This window comes from Equus asinus, chromosome 11 (genome assembly GCF_041296235.1).
Source record: "Equus asinus isolate D_3611 breed Donkey chromosome 11, EquAss-T2T_v2, whole genome shotgun sequence".
Lineage (NCBI taxonomy): Eukaryota > Metazoa > Chordata > Mammalia > Perissodactyla > Equidae > Equus > Equus asinus.
Window position 1 is genome coordinate 23,075,627 of NC_091800.1, and position 21,546 is coordinate 23,097,172.

Below are 21,546 nucleotides of genomic sequence, written 5' to 3' on the forward strand. Positions count from 1 at the left end.
CTGTGAGGCCTTGACTTCCATCACTTCTGCCAAAAGCCTTCTCTGACTCTGAGGTTAGGGGTCATGTTATGTGTTCCTATTATGGCCATGATTTTCTCCTAACACAGTGTTTCTCACTCGAAGGGCATGCCTGTTTTCCTGCCTGTCTGGCTCATCACCACACTATCCAAAACACCTGATGCATGGCTCATGTAATGTGCAAAATTAGTTCACTGTTCCATGCCATCTCCAAAAGTGTCACAAAAAAAGGATGACAACAAAAGTCACTGAAAGAAGACAGTGATAGCACCTTCTGGGTGGCAAAGAGAGTGGCCATGATGTAGCAGACTACACATGCCTGCAAATCAGGAGGCCTGAGTTCTCATAACCCTGGTTCCAAATCTAGTCACAAGCTCTGAGATGATTATTTCTCTGGATAGTAAGAATCCAGGATTCTGGGAAGATGGTGGCTGTGGCAGCATAGTTTTTGAATCTCTCCAAATCCCAACATAAAAACATAGAGATCAACTAGATTTCAAAACCAAAAACCCACAGGCAGCATATACGACAAAAGTAAGGGACAAGATATCTACAAAAACCCCAAGATACAAGCAGGTGGGGACAAACCACCAACAGCACAAGACCTGCAAGACATCAGCATCTAGGCCAGAGAAGGAAAAGGGAAGCAACAGGGTGACTGGAAGTGTGAGAAGAGAGCCCCAAAAGAGCCAACAGTAAGTCAGGGGAAGGTGAGTTGGGCCAATCTGAGAACAGCAACTAAAATTGGGAGGGCTCTGCCCACTTCAGTAGTGGGTGGTCCAAGGGGTCCTCAGAAGGACTGAAGCTGCCTATGAACTCTGGAAACTGACCCTCCAGGCTTCCCCTCCAGGACAGCCACCCACAGTGGGGAGAAACTACTGAGAGAGGAATCAGAAACTGAGCAAGGTGGGGATAATCGAGAGAAAGGGAAAAAAGGTCCAGATAGAAGCAGAGGATGGGAACAGGGTCAGGGAAGCAGAGAAAACAAGCTGCCCCCTTTTGGAACACAGCATGAACACAGCAGAGAGTGAGCTCCCTGGAAGAAGAAAAGCTACCCTGAACTAGATCCTCCTCTAAAAGGTCAGGAAAACTAATCTCATATGAAAATTAGCAACAGCAAAGTAGCATGGTCAAATCCCACACAGAATTATTATAGGAAAAAAGAAAATAAGGAGCAGAATGGCAGTACAATGAAAGCATACCAGAAAGCTATGCTCACGGATCAGATCAAAATTTAACCTTCTATTTCATGATGAGCTGACAGATGTTAATAAAATGACACAAGCTGTGAAAGGGCAATATAAATCAGAAACGAGGTGACAAGATTCAGGAAAGAATTTTTTAAAAAATCATTTCCGAAATAAAGACTACACTAGAAAGAACACAAGACTGAATAAACACAACAGATAATATCTTAAGAAAAACAAGTGAAAAAGAGGAAAATTTTCTAAATAGAAAAGAAATGAAGAAAGAGACAAAAAGGGGTTGAAAGAAAGTCACAAACAGTGAAGACAGGCAACATACAGCTAATAGGAGTCTCAGGAGAAAACATCAGAGCAGCTATTGAAAATGATAATATAGAAAAACTTCCCTGAAATTAAAAGAAAAAATTTATGAAACTAAATGTTGAAGCACATTGTGTACCTGAGAATAACAACCCAGAATAACTAAAAAATAGACACATTCCTGTAAAATTACTGGGCTTTATAAGAAAAGAAAAACAACATTTGGGCATCTAGGAAAAATAGCAAGTGACTTTTAAGGGGAGAAAAATTAGATTATCATCACTCTTTGGCAGCAACACTTCATGCCAGACAAAAAATTGAAAGTAACATATTGAAGGCACTCGAGCAAAGAAAATATAAGCCAAGGATTTTAAATCCACCGAAACTGACCTTCATGTGTATGGAACACAAACAAGCCAGAACTCAGGGAACACTGTTCCCATGAGCACTTTCTGAAAAATCTACTAGAAGATGAGCTTCAGACGACCAAAAAGAATAGAGGAGGTCACCATACGGACTGGCGATTTCACACATGCAGTTACTTAGAAAGCTGAGACTGCTGAGCGCCAAAGGGCAAGTGTCTGTAGTGCTTGAATGCTCAGACGATATAGATACAACACACCTATTTTTAAAAGGTGGGAAGAATGGAGAGAATATACATAAAAAATTCTTTTTAAATGTTTTAGTAATTATTTGATAGCAAGTCCTAAATTTGAAAGGAAGTATCAGTATGACCTCGTGACCCACTTATATTTAAACAAACAAAGAAAAAATCCTGCTTCCACTGAAAAGGCCTAGAAATGAAGATCAACCCAATAGAGATGCATATGCCCGGCAGGCAGACTGTGGTTCTGAAATACTATTTCCTACTAAAAGAAACCACAGCTTCTCAGATTACAGATCTGGGGCAGGAAATGTACAAGACGGTCCTGGGACTTTTGTCACACCAGATATTGAGGAAGCTATCAAAGTCCACCAGGTCACATCGAAAGCACTCAGGAGCCAACTTGAAGAGGCTCCCACTGGCCAAAGATGGGACAATTTGTGCTTAAAAGAGGATAACTGCAATTGGTTGAAACCCATCAAATATGTTAAAATTTACAAATTCATAATAATATACGGAAAAAATCTAATTAGTCACCTTTGGAGGATGACAAAGAACAATTTATCATCCTGATGGTAAAGGAAAAAGCACTCATCCTGTCTTCCCCGCATGCACTGTATAACTGAGTAGCCAAATAGTGAAGGGAAGCATCTCTTTAAAAAGCATTCCAATAAATGAAAAATAAATCATAAAATATCACCATTTGCAACCACAAATGAACCAAGAGATCTATGCACTGAACATTAACAGCTGCCAACATCATAAACAAAGACATGATGTACCTCCTGAATCTGATCAAGCCTCTGGATCCAGCTGCCAATTTGCAGGAAATTCACAGGGCTAAGGAACACGTACAACTTTACCATAAATATGCGATCAGCAACCCTAGACCACGGGCACTTCAAATACCCTTTGTTCCTCAACAATAATCTGTATTTTCAATTAGTGGGCCCAGAATAGGTACTATGATGGTTCATTTTATGTGTCAACATGACTAGATCCTAGGGCACTCAGGTCTTAATCAAACATTATCCTGAGTGTGTCCGTGAGGGTGTTTCCACATGAGGTTAGCATTTGAATCAGCAGACTGAGTAAAGCAGATCGCCACCCTCTATGTTTGTTGGTCTCATCCAGTCTGCTGAGGGCCTGAAGGAATAAAAAGCTGGAGGAGGGGAGAACGCCTTCTTCCTCTGCCTGATGGCTTCGAGCTGAGACATCAGTCTTCTCCTGCCCTTGGACTGGGACTTAACGCCATCAGCGCTCCTCGTTCTCAGGCCTTCGGACTCAGATTAGAATTTACATCACTAGCTTTCCTGGGTCACCAGCTTGCAGATGGCAGATTGTGGGACTTCTCAGTCCCCACAATCACATGACCCAACTCCCTATAATAAATCTCATGTGTACATATAGAGAGAGATATAAATATAGAGATATAGCTGTATCTAGAGAGAGATCGATATCTCTATCTATCTCCTATTGGTTCTGTTTCTCCGGAGAAACTTGACTAATACAAGTTTTCAATAACTATTTGCAGTTTTGACTTTGATTGATTACATCTCTGAAATTCTATGAACAGCACTAATCAACTGAATTTTACTTAAAAACTATCATAAAAACTGAAGAATTACTTCATACTATAATTTTATAAAAACCTAAGACCACTGTTATATAAACACGGGAAAACAAATATGTTTAGATATATTAACTAACTGCGGAATCTAACGCATAACTGGTTTTCTCAACTAGAGTTCTTTCCCCTTCACTTGAATTTCCTCATATATGAGGAAGCTTCAGAAACACTGTATTGTCACATGCTCAGAGTCGTTCTCCTGTGGAAGTGATGGCCTGGTTTGAGCCATTCTTACTGTCTCTGCTTCTGGTCCCTGAGCGGTCATCAGCATAAAACAGTGTGGTGTCCAGCCAGGATCAAGGGCCACAGAACAGCAATTTCCCTCGACCAAGTTAACCAAACATCCAGAATAAATTTTAAAGAGGACCCTGAATTTATCAGGAGTATCTTCCAATACTCCATCTAGACTTTAAAATTTACAGACAGCAATCCACAATGTTTTCTAACATCACAGAAAACAAATTTGCATTTCTTTTTTAAAAGATTTTTGGAAAAGATTTTTAAAACACGTTTTGGCTAAATTACACCAACCTGAAATAGATCTGTTAAATGGAATAAGAGACTATGTGGCTTTAGGCAAACTAAATACATGCCAGTACACAGAATGGACTTAGTCAAAGCTGTATCCAAAAAGATAAATACAAATGGCTGAAAAAGACAGCTGACCAGAACTTGTGTAAGAGTTACCTCAGAAATGTTTTTGTCAGTTTCTTTTCTTTTTTCTTCCAGTTTCCTTTCAATACCTACAATTCCTACAGCTCTTATTCTTCCTGGCTGAAAAACAAAAGTAGAAAATAAAACATACAAAATAGGAAGGACACGATCTTTTATAACCCGCCACATTGTGTTTTCAATGGCGGGAAAGGACGCACAAAGAACCAAAGAAAAACAGCATACAAATACAGCTAGTTTCCTTTCAAAACATTTGTTGGTTTCTTGCCATAACATAATGCTCTTCAAATTATTATAAAGAAAAACTGAACATACAATAAATGGCATATTTTTACTGTGCATTTTAGATAGAAATTTAATTTCCTATTCATTTTTGTCCTTTGGCAAGCTATTATGTATATCATGTAATAATGTGCAAAAAATTGTAGTTAAAATTTTGGTGCTTGACAGTTAATTATACAAGCTACTTTTCCACACTTGAATGTCTGCCTACAGCTGGTGGTTAATTTAGACTGGCCTGGGAAACGACACCCAGTGGTACTGTTTCCTCAGATGCCACAACGAATACATAACAGAACGCAGTGAGTAGACTCTAACTTCCACCACCCCAAGAATCACTCCAGTAAGCAGTCATTTATTTTTACTAAGTATTTACTGTCTACAGAGCACTACTTAGGTTCTGAGAAAATACATTTTTAGTCAGTATCTCATTATTTTCTTTCTGGCAAGTTTTATAACCACAGAAATCTTTTCCCTTAATGATGCAAGTACAAGGCTGAAAATACTGAACTAAAAAACAGCTTTCCAAATACCTGGGGTCCTCTATTTGTTTGTAATGACTGGGAAACTGGCATATTCTCCCATCTTCTCTGGGTCATTTCTTCTGATAAACGCCTGTAAAACTGTTATGCACATACATACACTTGAAATGAGTCAGTCAGGCTGTGACATCCTCATACAAATCATTACTTAACATTTCTTTAGTTGAAAGGCCTGTTCAGTCACTTCCAACAAGCCTAGAATTCTCAGAGACATCAAAAGAAATCAAAGGAAGTTCTTTTCTTGGATCAACTTCAGAAAGTACAAAAGAAAAAAAAAAGGAACTGACCTTCTATAGAATGTGCGCTATTCTCAACAAAGAGATGAGTGACAATGAAATAAATAGCCTTACTTTAAACAATCCTGCATATGTGGATTGTTTTCAATCTATAGCAAAACAGGCACAGTGCCAAGAAAAATATACAACTATTATCCATCAAGGAAGCAGAAAATAATCTGTCTAGTTAAAATGTGAAGCCAGAAATTAGGGCCAAAAATGCCTATGCTCACAAAAAAATCAATGATATTTTTCTACTAGGGTGAGAATGACTTCAGTTAGTCACTTATATTTTCTTAGTGCCTAGTGTGAGAGGAGCCCTGGGTGAGGTGCTGTAAAAGAAAAAAAGAGCTTAAGTAATTGATGCTGACAAATTGAAATGGCAAGCAATAGGATATATTGGAGTATATGAGGAAGCCATTTGGTATAAACCTAATTCGGCCTGACTTTGTTTTTTTTTTTCCAAAAGGGCCTGACTGTGGCCATTGAGCACGCATTGTATATCTGCTTAGACATTTTGAGATAAAGGTGCAACTTCCCTCCCCCCCAACGTTGGCATCTCCTTAAAGATTAAGCATCTTTCTTTAGACTGGGAACTGATTGCAGCGCTCATCTGTGACTGCCCAGCTCCAGGCAACAGACCTGCCACCCTGCGGGGTTCACTGAGAGAGCAGACCTATCTGCTGTTTCCATCAATCGCTGTGCTGACAGAGCACCCTCGGGACTATTGTAAAAGGGACATTTCAATCATATGTGAAACATACTCTTTGAGGGTATATAACCACCGTGTATATCCCCACTTCTTTGGAGTGATCTGTTCCTTTGTGGAAAGACTCTCCCAGGTTACAATCCTCAGATTTCAGCTCAGAATAAACTCACCCAAATTTTCATTTATAGATTGGCTATGGATTATTTTTGTCGACAATGCTATCGATGCGGAGATAAACACACATTGGTAAAGAATACTTGCACAGCAACTTATTAATCAGGACATATAAACTATCATACTATGGAATAAGTACTTAGGTGATCAGATTTGTGTGGAGTTAATCAAGATTGACTGACTGAGTTAAGGCTGGTGAGCTTTCAGATACTGAGGTAGTTTAACATTTCACTGCATTATACTCTGTCCTTTAACCAAACTACACCTCAAAACTTTACTAGGGGCCCAATGGCATGACTCAGCACATTTCCAGCCTCGGCACCTTCCTTGTGACCACACCCTCCTGCTTCCTGTTCCCACTGAAACCTAAACTTCATATTCTCCACTGATAAGGCTTAAGATATCATAAAAATTTTATTGTAAAAGTCTGGTGAAATCTGGTGTGTTGTACAATATTGCCCTCCATCATATTAACAGACAATAACAAAAATACATACAAGAACACATTTCTGGTCAATTTTATCCCTTTAGAAACTTACCTCAATCTGGCCATGCTCTTTGAAGGAGAGTTTGATGTAGGAGTTCCTACTACTCTGGAACGGACCAGGTTCTTTGTTTGGAGGAGCTGGGTGAAGGTGAACCACTATTTTGGCACTAAAGAAAGGGTGAATGTAATGTATTTAATTGTCCTTTAAAAATCACTAACTCTATTTTTATAACTTTTAACATATTTCAGATCACTTTTAAAATTCAGGCAGAAACAAAGAACATCCTAAAAGGAATCCTTCTAAAGTTTGTATTCATTTATTATTAATGAACCTTTAAAAACTATCTCTACTTAGGGGCCGGCCCCGTGGCCAAGTGGTTAAGTTCGCGTGCTCCACTGCAGCGGCCCAGGGTTTACCTGGTTCAAATCCTGGGCACGGACATGACACCGCTCATCAGGCCATGATGAGGCAGTGTCCCACATGCCACAACTAGAAGGACCCACTGCTAAAAATACACAACTATGTACTAGGGGGCTTTGGGGAGAAAAAGGAAAAATAAAATTTAAAAAAACAAAACAAAACAAAACGATCTCTACTTAAAACTTACAAACTATGAACCAAAAAGTTCAGGTTACTAGCTCTACAGATTAATAAAAATGTGGTTTTAGGAAATAAGTTCAAAATAACTTCTCATAATTTGGGGTGGTTTACGATTTTGGTTTATGATTGGGGTTTCCCATCTACAGAGTCATCGCCCGAGGTTGCCAGGGGGCCTATCATCTCTGCAGAGCATATTTCTTTACTTGTTTGAAAACAAAATGTGAAAACTTATCTGGGTAAAACTGACCAGCTGACGTTTTATTAAAACTCCATCCAAAACTAACATTCTACAGTGTCATTTTTGGAAAATATCACTCAGTCAACAGCATGATCTAGAAAGATATCCAATAGCAAAAACAATTCTTGAAACACTCCTACTCTAGGAATACAAGCTACCACAATCTTTATGACTACCGTGATCTTCTATGCTAGTAAAAATACCACTGTATTTGTTCAGTTTTATAAGTCTTTTTTCCTCTTTTTTTCCCAGCCTGCTCAGTAAACAATCTTCTATAAAGATGAGCAAAACCAAAAACTCAAATATCTTGGATACCCAGCTTAGAGCTTCTCTTTCTGACCACATTACAGATTCACCTATTACTCAATTTAACTTTGCTTAGGCCCATAAGCTGCCTAAACATCACTGTAAAACTGACAGACCATGTGTGAGGCCTCCTCAACAGAACGGGTGCCTTGGTTAGTGACCTGGGGCCTATATCCTCCATCTGTTCCTTTGTGGTGAACATCTTTAAGTGGAGTGAGCACAGCAACTGTGCAACCAGAACCACAGGACTCTCTGAAATGCACTGTCAAGTACCGCAACAAAACCATGGCAATTAGGATAAAGTGACTGAGCAAAGGTATTACAGAATCTTTAAAACGAAAAAACCTGAGCTACTATCAGATTTTGTCAAAGGAAATCCAGTGAAAAGCTAAAAGAGTATGATACAAAATGAAGTTTAAAAATCCAAAAGTCAGCATAAAAGATCCAGGCCAATTTTTTCATATATTCATTTCTTAAGTTATTCAGTTACCATATTTCATCAATTTTAAATTCACCAAATCCAAGAAGCATCTTGGGTTCAGAGATGTTAAAAGGTTAAAATATGCATACACCTTTGAATCATGAGATACGGTAATTGTTTGGGGGGAGGAGCTGGGAACTGAAGAGAACACTGGAGAAAAGTTAACGTGGCCACATTACTGAATTCCTCCTCAGTGGAGATGTTTAAAAATAAGACACTAATGTGAAGGTAAATATTTTAAGTAATTTTGTTAGAGAGTTTAGATTTCCTTGGCAAAGCAGGGGAAAATGCAAATGATCTGGAACACTTTTAAAGTTTCACTTTGTAGAACTTAATCAGAAAAGCAACATATACAAATAATGAATTATGTCGTACACCTGAAACTAATATAATGCTGTATGCCAATTATACCTCAATTTAAAAAAAGAACTTAATAAGATGGAGAAAAGTTACAAGGGGGAAAATATAAATCAGAGAAATAGCCTACTCTAGAAATCTACGCCTTATTAATCTTTTCAAAATGTTGGTTAGTTTCTTTTATGCCAAGCAATCTCTTATGCTAGCTACATCATTATAATTAAGGCACGCGTTGCATTTTCAGTGAAGCTCAACATTTGTTTAACTTCTACTGAAGTACCTAACTCAGCTAAAGCTAAAGATCAGCCCACATGGAAAAAAAAAAATTCCTTATCAGCAGTATTTGTTCATAAGTTGCCCTCAATTATGCATACTTAAAATATAAAGCCAGAATTTTGATATACTTGAATAAACAGAAGGACTTTAACCTGTAGCTTTAAACCAGGGGGAGCACATCTCCTGATCTGCCTGGGACAGAACCAGTTTATGCTTGCCCTGGTCTAACTGTACACAGCACCCCCAGTACTCATAAATGGCCCAATTTGGACAATAACTATTATGATACTCTATTTAATACTAATACCTGAAAAAGTCAAAGTTGAGAAACTTAATGATCAACTAGAAATAGGAGCAAACTCAGTTATTTTTCTCAGACAGGTCAGTTCTGATTTTAAGTACTGAATGATACATACACAGACATGTAAAAGCAAATGTTTGTGGAAATACATACAGAGATAGCTGGCCCACATTTATTATCACCCAAGGATATTATAGCAAACCTTAGTATTTGATTCATGCTTTAAAGAATGACTTCCAGCAACCCAAAGGCCCATCAACTGATGAATGGATAAAGAAGATGTTATATATATATATATACAATGGAATACTACTTAGCAATTTAAAAAGACAAAATCATCCCATTTGCAATAACATGGATGGACCTCAAGGGTATGATATTAAGTGAACTAAGCCAGACAGAGAAAGACAAAAATCATGTGATTTCACTCATAGTTGGAAGACAGACAAACACATGGACAAAGAGAATAGATTAAGTGGTTAGCAGAGGGGAAGGGGGTGGGGAGGAGGGGGCAAAAAAGGTAAAGGGGTACATATGTATGGTCATGGATAAAAACTGGACTATTGATGGAGAGCACAATGCAGTCCATACAAAAACTGATAAATAATAATGTACACCTGAAATTTCAATGTTATAAACCATTATGACCTCAATAAAATAATTCAAAAAAAAAAATGACTTCCATTCATCAATGAGTTTAAGGTGGGAAAATACCATCTACGGGGAACTCCTTTTATTTATAAAGCCCCCAAACACAATCAACAGATTCATTCCCACATGTGCACTCACAGCACAGCAATTGAGCAACTAAGTTAGTGATAACAGCTTGACTGGAAACATTTTTGTGAATAAAGTCCGTAATATATAGACCTTACCTTTTCCCAATTCCAGCTGCCTGTTCTTCAATAAATACAATTTGGGAAAGAAGAATGGCCATGCAGCATTCCTAGGAGGAAATTGATGGAAAACACGATTCAGGAGACTCGTCAGAAATCGTTGTTTTATAGCATTAATAGAGTGCCATATACCTTTAAGATACTTAATAATAAAAATAAGAATGTGATTTTATTCCTTAAATAAACTTGAGGAAAAATTGAATGAAAACAATACTGTGGTGGCATTTTGCTACATGAAAGAAATAAGAGGTTTAAAAGCTGCTGTAACTTCCTTTGTTTTTACAGTAGGTACATCTTTTAAAAAGCAGTATTTATGTGAAAACTTTTTACATATAATATATTCTTATATGGAAAACAAAAAATAGAACAGGTAAATCAAAACAACTTTAAGAAATGTGTCATATGGGTGATTTTTCTTCTTTATAATTTTCTAGCCTTTACTCATCCACCCACAATTCATTTTTAACAGAAAACACTCATGTAGTTTCCCTTTATTAGTACATTGAATTTTGAAAATTATTATAAATGACTGGTTTTTAATTTAATAGGTCTAATGATTTCTAAATTAGCCTCTTTATATGCTCATCAAAGAATTACACAAAGATTATTTAATTTATAAACACATGGATTAAGGATGCCAATCCCTCCAAAAAAGATTTCTTTCCTGAATGCATATTTCTTTTAAAAGAATTAGACGACATTAACAGTTCCAAGGCATGCATTATCAACAAGGGTAATAGCACCACTAAGGGGGCAAAAATTGGTTTCTCAGGGGCAAAAAGAATCTCAGTTTTTGCAATGGTTAGTGGCCTTTCACAGAGCCTCAGTACAGTATATAGTTTATTTGTGGAATTGACATTTCAAGGGGAGGGAATTATGAAATTAATGTAGAAAAGACTGCTTATTTTACCGGCAACGCTTAAATTTACACACACACACACACACACTTTCAAGTTAAAGCTCTGTGGAATAAAGATATCAGCTCTATACACATAACCTGTTCTCTCTTCCTGGAAATGAAAAAACAAGGGGGTTTCTCCTCTTGCTGAGTGACTTAGAGGCAGTTCTTCTTGGTATCTAGGTAAAAGCACACACTTCCCAGCATCCTCCTCATTCTCAACAACAGTCAGGGAGAACAGACTGTTTTGAGAGCGCATGAATTTTTTGAAGGACCCCTGACAACCAATAGGAGAACTGTTCCCATTACACACTGAACATTCACGTATGGGGTAGGATCTGACTGGTGTTTAAAAGACAAGAGTCAGCGTGACTCCCTCTTCAGTAACTACAGACTTTTCTGGAGCTGAATGAGGGACAACACCCTAACTCCTCTATCTGCTCTCCATTAAGAGAGCACATGGGTCACACTCTTTTGACATTCTGAAAATGAAAATTTATTACATCCACATATAGATTTGCCAGAAAGGGAATAAAAAATTCAGCGATTTAAAACCTAGAACAGATGCAAAAACTCTGTCTTACATGATTTTTCTGATCTCTCCAAATTAGTCGGTGTGTACTAAGAAGGAGGGTCCCAGCATCAAATTTTATCTAGAAAGACAAGATTATCACAAAATATTAATAACATATCACTCAGTGTGGTCCAGATTTTCTTTCTCACGACTTACACAAGAGTAACTTAATCATATAAATACACATTTTAGAATTAGGCTTACCACCAATTAAAGAGAAGCAGTGCCACACATTTCATAAGCTATATATACAGCCTTGCTAAAATTAGGAAAAAATTCCAAACCACCTAGAAGTGTAACAATAGGGAAGTAGCTAAATCAACTATTTGCATTCATACTATGGAATCCATGCATGTTAAAAAGAATAATGAGGTAGAGCTAGACGGACTATCATAGAACTCTAAGACATAGACATAGTGGAGGAAAAGGCAGTTTACAGCCTATTACATATAATGTAATCACACAGATAGATAGGTAGGTATAGATAATCTCCATATTCCCCCAAACTACATGTGAGATATATATATACACATATATATACATATACATACACGTGTGATATATATACATACATACACACAGAAGCAGTAGAAAAAGGTCTAAATGGAATACTCAGTGATTTGTTAACAATGATTATCTCAGAAAAAGTGTGAGGAAATGGAAGGAAGAGAAGCAAAGGGCCCTCTTTAAAAACTACCTACTTCAACATTGATTGAATTTTTTTTACCATGAGATTGAATTCATGTATAACACTCACATAATTTTTTTAAATAATTTTTAAGTAATAAGAAAATCCAGAAATAGATACAAGCACATACAAAAATAAGTATGGATGGAGAATCAATCAATGGCACTGGGACAACTGAGGTGCCCAGCAGAAAAAAAATATAAAGTTGAAATTATACCTAACATACTACAGCAAAATAAGTTCTAGATGGACCAAATATATGAGTTAAAAAGAAAAAACATTATAAAAGCACTAGAAAAAAATCTTGAGAGGATTTTTTAAATAATGTCAGAGTGAAGAAGGTCTTTCTAAGAAAAACATTAAACCCATTAGCATTAGAGGAAAAGACTGATAAATTCAATTCCACATACACATATGCACATAAATTCTTCATGGCAAAAACCACCAAGAGCAAAGATGGAAAACTGGGGAAAATAACTGTAACCCAAAACAGAGACAAAGCACTGATTTCCTCAATATATAAAATACTCTTACAAATCAATAAGAAAAAAGCCTATAATCCATTAGAGAAATGGGCAAAGACTATTAACAGAAAGTTCAGAGAAGAGGAACTACTAGTGACTCAAACACATTAACAGATGCCCAATCTCACTGATAATAAGAAAAAGGCAAATTCAGAAAACATCAAGAAATCTCTTTAATCCATAAGAGTGGCAGATGTCAAAAAGTTTGATAATATTGTGCTTGTGATGCATAGGGGAAATAAGCATTTGCACACATTGCTGAAGGGACAACCTCTATGGAGGGCAATGTATTAATATCTATCAAAAATACAAATACCACATATTCTTTGACCCAATAATTGCACTTCTAGGAATTTATACCACAGAGGAATTCACACGTGTGTACAATGATATGCTTCTAGGCTCTTCACTGCTGTTTGTCAAAAGCAAAAGGTAGAAAACAATTTAATGTCCATCAATGGGGAAATGTACTCTATACAACGAATGACTACTCAGTCATTAAAAAGAACAAGGAGACTCGTTATGGACTTACTGTATTTGATAAAATCTAAGATGCTATTGATTGTAAGATGCATCCTAATTCCAGAGCTGTTAAAATGTGGGGGGGAAATGTGCATTTAGAATTGATGAAATATGGTAAATTCTCCACCCAGATAAAGTGCAAAAAGCAAGATTTAGAACTTTGTATGCATAGTATACTACAAATTTATACCTTAAAATGGAAAAAACAGTATATTTTATACAAATACTTATGTATGACATATATACACAGCTCTCCAGAATGATGTGCTGGTGGCCTCTGAGGGGAAACTGGGTGACAAAGAGACAAGGGTGGGAGGGAGCCTTTTAACTTTATACTTTTTGTGGTTTTTGAATTTTTATCATGGGATTGTATCACCTACTCAAAATATAAATGTAACAATGTTTTTTCAACTATAATACAATCACAAAAAATGCCAGCTAGGTCCTTAGGACCAAATCTTTAATCTTCATAATTTGCTATCATGCATTGAAAAATAAGCAAATTTTAGAGTTGGAACCCAAGAGATTAATAAATCAAACCACTTCATTTCCGTTAAAAGCAAAAAATATACTGAAAGCATTTTTATTAACTCTAATTACTAGAAAGCAGAATTTGTCAAGGTAGGACTTGCTTGTACACTGTTGAGGGGTAATTAATTATTTCAAAAGTTCCAAAGTTGGTCCCATTTATAAGGTTGCCTTACAACACAAACTAAAAGGAAAGCATTTTAGAGAGGGTCTAGTTTATTACAAATAATAATCCTTCTGAGTTTAAAATATGTGATTAAAAATATTGGTCAAGTAGATAATCAATTAGAACATTATATATCATTCTTAAGTAAAAATAATCATAAATTTAATTATGTATGCAATTGACAATGTATTACAATCTACTCATGATATTAATATAGAAAAAAGTAGGTTTCAAACTGGTACAGATAGGGGCCAGGCTGGTGGTGTAGTGGTTAAGTTCAGCATGCTCCACTTTAGTGGCCCAGATTCATGGGTTTGGATCCCAGAAGCTGACCTATACCACTCATCAGCCATGCTGTGGCAGCGACCCACATACAAGACAGAGGAAGACTGGCACAGATGTTGGCTGAGGGCTAGTTTCCTCAAGCAAAAAAAAAAAGCAGAAGATTGGCAACAGATGTTAGCTCAGGGTGAATCTTCCTCATTAAAAAATAAAAAATAAATAAAAACATTTTTAAAAAATTGTATAGATAGCATGATTACACACACACACTCACAAACACATACACACACTCACAAACACACACACACAGAATATGCCTAAAGTAACTGTTTGTGGGTACTAGGATTACTGATTATTTCAAGTTTCTTCTATTGGCTTACCCATATTTAACAACTTCATTATTTGTCTAATTAAAAAAATGATGAAGAAATTTGTTACAGGCATATATAACTTCATGTAACTCTCAAATGTATATAAATTATTTCTTGTTAAATCAAACATATGCAGAAAACCTTTGTTTTTAAACATCTACTTTTTAAAAAATTTTTTATTTTATTTTATTTTTTTCAAGGAAGATTAGCCCTGAGCTAACATCTGCCAATCCTCCTCTTTTTCCTGAGGAGGACTGGTCCTGAGCTAACATCTTCCTCTACTTGATATGTGTGACACCTACCACAGCATGGCTTGCCACACCGTGCCATGTCCACATCCAGGATCCAAACCAGTGAACCCTGGTTGCCAAAGCACAACCTGCATACTTAACTGCTGCGCAACGGGGCTGGCCCACTTTTTTTTTTTAAGGCATGCTTTTTGGTGAGGAAGATTGGCCTTGAACTAACAACACCTGTTGCCAATCTACCTCTTTTTTTTCCCCCCTTCTGTCTCCCCAAAGCCCCAGTACATAGTGGTATATCCTAGTTGTAGGTCATTCTAGTTCTGCTATGTGGGATGCTGCCACAGCATGGCTCAATGAGCAGTGTATACATCTGTGCCCAGGATCTGAACCAACGGACCCTGGGCCACTGAAGCAGAGCGCACAAACTTAACCACTTGGCCACGAGGCTGGCCCCAAAACACTTTGTTTTTTGCCAAAAAAAGTCCTTGTATAATAAATAATCAACACATTTTTGATGTGAATTTTAAAAAATTATTTTCTAAGAGTAAGGTATGACTGTATTACTAATATATTAATATTAGAAAGTATTAAATAATATGATTAATAAGCTTTAACGGTAAGAGACCTCTTGAACCATCTAGGTGAAATACACTCTGTGAGAGATTCTCCCACCAAAGCATTTCAACACTTTTGAGAAAAAACTTCATGAGTTCCATGTTTCCCTCTGAATCAGAAATAGAATATACATATTCCTGGAATTTAAGTCAGTCTGGCTTCAAATGTTTTGGTTAATCTGTATGCGAAACCAAAGAAGTGAGATTAAGATATTTTAAAAATCTCTTTTTTGCCAATGATTAAGATTTCTCCTTTCCAAAAGAAAATATTTAGTCAACTTGAGAGTACATGATGCTACATCAGAGCATAACAACTCTGATTAAGAAACTGCATGTTATCTTACTGAAATCCAAGTATAAGGATGTGAATGTAAAGCTGAAGCCAGAGTATGTTCCCTTGCTATGTCAATTAAGAATGTGCAAATGAAAAACGCTGCTGCTCCAAGGAAGAAATTGTGTAATAGTTCCCTTCAGGCATTCCAGGGATTATGAGCTAAATCTGACAGACAAGTTTCAGCTGGTTTGCTTCTACCATTCAGAGGTAGAATAATGTTAACTACTTAAAAACTTGATCTAATTTAGGCATTTGCTGAATAAGCTCTGATTGCGCTTCTTTTGTTTTTAATTTAACATTTTTCTGTTATAAAAGTAATACACTATTGAAAATCTGCAAAACATTTTTTTAAAGTCTAAAAAAGAAAATGAAAATCACTCATAATCATATTAGGCAGTGTGTCTGTGTACACACACAGGTATACACGCAGACATGCACGTATATGTGTACGTGTATACATATGTGTGTGTGTACAATCTTTAGATAAAACGAGGCCATGATACTTACAGTTCTGTAACTTGCTTTTTTCACTTAGCAGCCTGTCATTAGCAATTCCTCATACTGATTAGGGCATGTCAGATTTAATTAACCAACCCCTTTGGTGGACATTCAGATTGCTTCCAATTTTTCCCTAATAATATATAATATATAATAAAGCTGAGACGAGCATCCTCATTCATTATATTTTTCTGCCTCTCTGATAATTTCCCAAGGGTAAATTCCTAGAAGTAAAATAGCTAGCTGTAAGAAAATAAACATTTTCTAAACCTTCTAGTATATGCTGCCAACTTGTCACTTTACACACTACTAACATTATTTTAACACACTTCTTACATTATTTTGTAACTTGGCTGAGGCTAGAGAAGCTTCTGTGAATTGAAACAAATGACCTGTCCACACTGCTTATGAAAACACACTATGTGGTCATACTGGGCCCATGAAATCCATGCCTGTATAAACAAGCAAGCACGAATTTATTCACAGGAGGCACCTGGGCGGTGGGAAGAACAGCCTATTCTCGCTCCACTAATTACTAATTGTGGACCTTGGAGAGGTCACAGTTTTTCTCTACTGTCAACTGAGGGTCTCTGTCCTCATCTGTGGGAGGATTAGCTATATCAAACATTACACAAAGAGGCTGCCACGGGTGACTGCTGTATTTTTGAAGTGCCGCAGCGCAGTGAACAAAGCTGTGGGAGTCTGATCAACAGATATTTAACTCCTGTCTCTCCTGATAACTAATTCTATGGATCTTGGGCAAGTCACTTTCTCTCTGCGAGTTATTTTCTCATTCAGTAAAATGTTCACCTCACATGTCCAGTGAGAGGATTGAACGAGATCATGTACAAAATTATTGGGACAGAGTAGATGCTCCACTTATTCAGGGTTTTTAAAAAAACATATTTCATACCCACAATGAGCCAGAAAATAACAAGGCTGAGTAAGGCACCCTTCCTGCCCTCCAGGAGCGCCCAGCCGGTCTCTGAGACAGCCACTGCACACTCGCCTGGGGAACGTGTTGGGCTCCAAAGCCATGAAGGCTAAGAAGCCTGGACGGCAGTACCTAGATCAATGGAGCCAGTGAAAGATTTTGAAAGGAAACTTGATCAGACCTGGAGGCCTATGTGCAGATTCCTAGAGTCTTTAGACCACGTGAGGTCTGGAAGCCTTCCAGTAGAGGAGGAAGCCAGGACACAGGACGTTCCCCCAGGAATCAGCCTGGCCCGCAGCCATACTAGGCACAGCTCAGCAAGTGACCGAGTAGACCCAGCCCAGGGGCCACAGCGTGGAGCAGGCTCCTCTTAGAGCTCTGCTTCAACTCAAGACAGCCATACCCCTCTCTCACCACGCCCAGCTTTTAGAACAGTTGAGAATTCTTGGCTAGATCAAAGGCTCTCAACTAGTTTTCCCACAGCTTTCTTCTTAATCCTCTGATACCTATATCTACTTGTCTGCTAAAACAGAAAGCAAGACATTTAAAAGCAAAAACTAGAATTTGCTGGTTTAGTAATGGTTTTTTATATACAGGTACCAATGGTTTTGATTTTTTTATTGTTTTAAATATATCACGGTTATATTATGTGCCAGGCAGAGTGTTCCTAATTTGCATACTGGAATCACAAAGAACGACAGAGTGTGGTGCTCAGAGAAAGCGTGACTTTCTGTAGGGAGTGGCTTTGGAAAAGTCTTTGAAGATCACCGCATCACTGTCAGCACCGGTTCTGAGAGTAGGGGCGTAGCCAAACCCGCTAACGCAGGTTGATTACGCTTCCCACTGAAAACAGTTCCAAAGGTGGGACCTTGGTGTAAAAAACAAAAACACTGAGCTGTCACTCCAACCAAAAGATGCAAACCCAAGTGAGATCAAGTGAAAAAAAGAATGAGGCAGTAAATGGAGTAAGTCCAAGCAAATATTTAAGAGAAAGACCTTGACTCAACAATGCAGGCCAAACAGTACATGGGAAACGCCCTACGGGAGGCAGAACACCTGGGTCTCCTGTCGCAGCGGGGTAACCCCTGCCCTCCAGCATCCAGGAGGAAGGAAGCCCAGGCTTCTGCAAGCACCGAGCAGCTCCACGAACGAGTGCAGAAGCACAGAAGGAAGTTTCATGAACCAAACTGCAGGGAAGGGGAGGGGGGGCAAGTGAAAACTTCTGGGAACTAAAAGTGCTAGTGAGTAAACGGGTTTTTAAAATTTTCCTAATTCCAGCCTATCCATTTCAGCTAGAATAGGATGAAATGCCCGTAGTTTGACGTCTCCACACAATGTTTACACACAGTTCCTATTTCTCCTCCTAATGTGCAAACGCATCTGGGAAGGGTGCCGCCTGGACCACCCGGCAGGGCCCGCGACATCACGGGACAGGCTGCTCTCTAAAGTAACTCCCAATAAAGAATCCTTATCGAGGGCGTCCCAGCCACCCACCGACACCTCCTTTCAGAAATCCCTTCAAAGCCGCCCGGCCCCGCCCCGGCCCGCGCAGACTGGAACCGCGCGGCTGCCACGAGGTCCCCCACCAGGGCCCCCGGGTGAGGAGACGGAGAGGCTCGGCCGCAGCTCGCAAAGGCGGGGCCGGCCTGCCGGGTCGTGACGCCGAGATCGGTGCACCGAGGAGCCTGGGGCCGCCGCCCCGAGCGCGCAGGCCCGGCCGCGCCAAGCAGGAAGGCGGCGGGCGGAGGGGAGCTGCCGTCGGCCGCGCGCGCCGCCACGTTCCCTACCCGGAGCCGGGGCCGGGAGACGCCAGTGGGGAGGCGCCGCCGCCCGAGGCCGCGGCCCGAGCCGGGCCCACAGGAGGAGGCCGGGCGGGCCGGCCTGGGTGCGCGCCGAGGGCTGGGAGCGGGGCCGGGCCGGGCCGCGCGCCGCCCTACCTTCTCCTCGCCGTCGTAGATGCGCACCCCGCGCTGCTGGATCACCAGGGTCTCGTTGATCTCCAGGAGGCCACTGGTCCACACGAAGCGGTCCATGGCCGCCGCCAGGCCGGCCCCCGCCGCTCGCCCGTGCTGGCGCTCCGGGGCGGCGAGCCAAGCGCCGGGCAGCCTGCGGCGCCCCCTGGCGGCGGGCGGCAGGCGGCAGGGACGGAGCCGGGAGCGGATGCGGCGCGCCCGGAGCGCCCTGGGGAGCGCGCGCGGCCCCGAGGGCGCCAGGGACGTGGAGACGTGCTTGGAGCGCCCCCTGGCGTCCACCACGCCCTATGTCCAGTTGAGAGCTTAACAGGGCCTTTGAGGGAGCCCAGACCGCAGCTTGAACTTCCTTGTTGCGCGTTATTCCTGCATGTCTGTGCCTTTCTCTTGTCAGTGCCCAGCATGTTGCCATCTTCATTGAAGGCTGTAAATAATTTTTTTCCAAGTGAACATTTATAGCCTGAATTGTTTTTACACACCTGCAATCAGTAGGTAAGTACTATTTTGTGCCCCCCCTTTTTTTCCATTCAGATCACTGTCGTTTAAAACATTTCCAATGTTAACACAGACCTCATGAATTTACTCTAGACAGTATTTCAATGTATAAAGCTCCCATAATTTACCTGTAGGTTGGTCCCCACACACCCATCCATGGTGGCCTCTCCCACCTGCCAGGCGTCTGCCACTGCCTCTGTCATTTTATTCATAAATTTTGCGTTATAAATGGAGCACCTATATTGGTACTTCTGTAACTGATATATTTTTTTCCCTTTAGGATTATTTTCTTAGAGTGTCTTTTCAAAATAGAATTACCGCTTTAAAGAGTTTGTACACACTTTAGAGAGCCTGCTACACATTGGGGACTTATTTAACCAGGAGGCAGTGCCACCAGCAAATTGGTCTTTTCCAAAGTGATATAAAAAAATTTGTTATATACTGAGGTGTATGGGGAAGCCATTCTGGTGTAAACTTGAAATTTTATTTGAACCAAAAGGCCTGACTTGTGGCTTGTCAAATATTCATTGTACATCTGCTTTAATCCTTATCCTAAGTGAAGAATATACTCTAAAGACAAGAATTGATGCCTCCTTTCCTGTGTTGCCAACATTCTCTCAAGATAAGTCTCCCAACATGATTCCAGGTACATGATTAGCATGTGTACATGCTAATTTGTAACAAAATATCTACTTGAACTCTTGAAAGAATGTACTCCTGTCATGCTTGGTGTATGTCTCTTTGTTTGGAAATGGTATAGAACTATGCTGAAAATCATTCTTTTCCGGAGCACCTTCTTCCTTGCAAGGGCTGCGGCTCCCAGGCTATAGTCCTCAGTTTGGCTTGAATAAAACTCTCTTTCCCCTTTCCTTTTACAATAGAATGATTATTGATTATTTGCAATGACACAAACCAAGTAACCCTGGCTACATTAGACGTTATCATTTTTGTTATTTTTTGCTACTTGACAATTATTTGATTCTTGTTTCTTTTTTCATTTGCTGATGTGGCGATTTCTCCATACCTTTTAATCAAAAGAAAATCATTGTCCTGAAGAATGGCTAACACTATATAAACTTGGACAGCCTTCACTTAGGAGAATAGGAATATTAATTTAGACCAAATTAACACTGGTCAGGAAAAGAGGCGCAGAAATGGAGATGGGGAAGGAGCCACTAGTGAGGCAGGAAGACAACCAGGAGAGCATGGCATCCTGGAAGCCAAGTAAAGAGAGGAAACAGGGAAAAGGAAAGGTGGACTGTGGGGTCAAGTGCTGTGGGGACTGAGGACTGATCACTGCGTTGACTACATGAAGTTGCTGGTGGTCTTCACAACAGTGGGTCGATGGAGCGGTGGAAGACAAAGTCTTAATGGAGTTGTTTTAGAAGAGAAAAACAGGAGAGGAATTGTAGACAGGGAATACAGACAACTGCTTTGAGGAGTGTTGCTGCAAAGGAGAGCAAAGAAATGGATTGGTAACAAGAAGGGGAAATGAGGTTGAGAGGGAGGTTGGTTGGTTGGTTGGTTGGTTGGTTGGTTTTCAAGGTGGAAG

At 39.5% G+C, this 21,546-nt stretch overlaps 1 protein-coding gene across 1 annotated transcript in view; it reads right to left on the bottom strand.

Annotated features, from left to right (window-relative positions):
* Positions 1-19,659, bottom strand: part of VPS36 (vacuolar protein sorting 36 homolog) — a 30,386-nt gene extending 10,727 nt beyond the window's left edge. Inside the window, exons 1-6 of the mRNA XM_044777229.2 lie at positions 19,467-19,659; positions 11,834-11,902; positions 10,331-10,401; positions 6,948-7,062; positions 5,242-5,331; positions 4,445-4,531 (exon numbers count right to left, since the gene is read on the bottom strand). Coding sequence (XP_044633164.2) covers positions 4,445-4,531; positions 5,242-5,331; positions 6,948-7,062; positions 10,331-10,401; positions 11,834-11,902; positions 19,467-19,562 — 528 coding nt within the window. The 5' untranslated portion in view covers positions 19,563-19,659. The remainder of the gene's footprint in view (positions 1-4,444; positions 4,532-5,241; positions 5,332-6,947; positions 7,063-10,330; positions 10,402-11,833; positions 11,903-19,466) is intronic.
* Between the last annotated feature and the right edge of the window lie 1,887 nt (positions 19,660-21,546).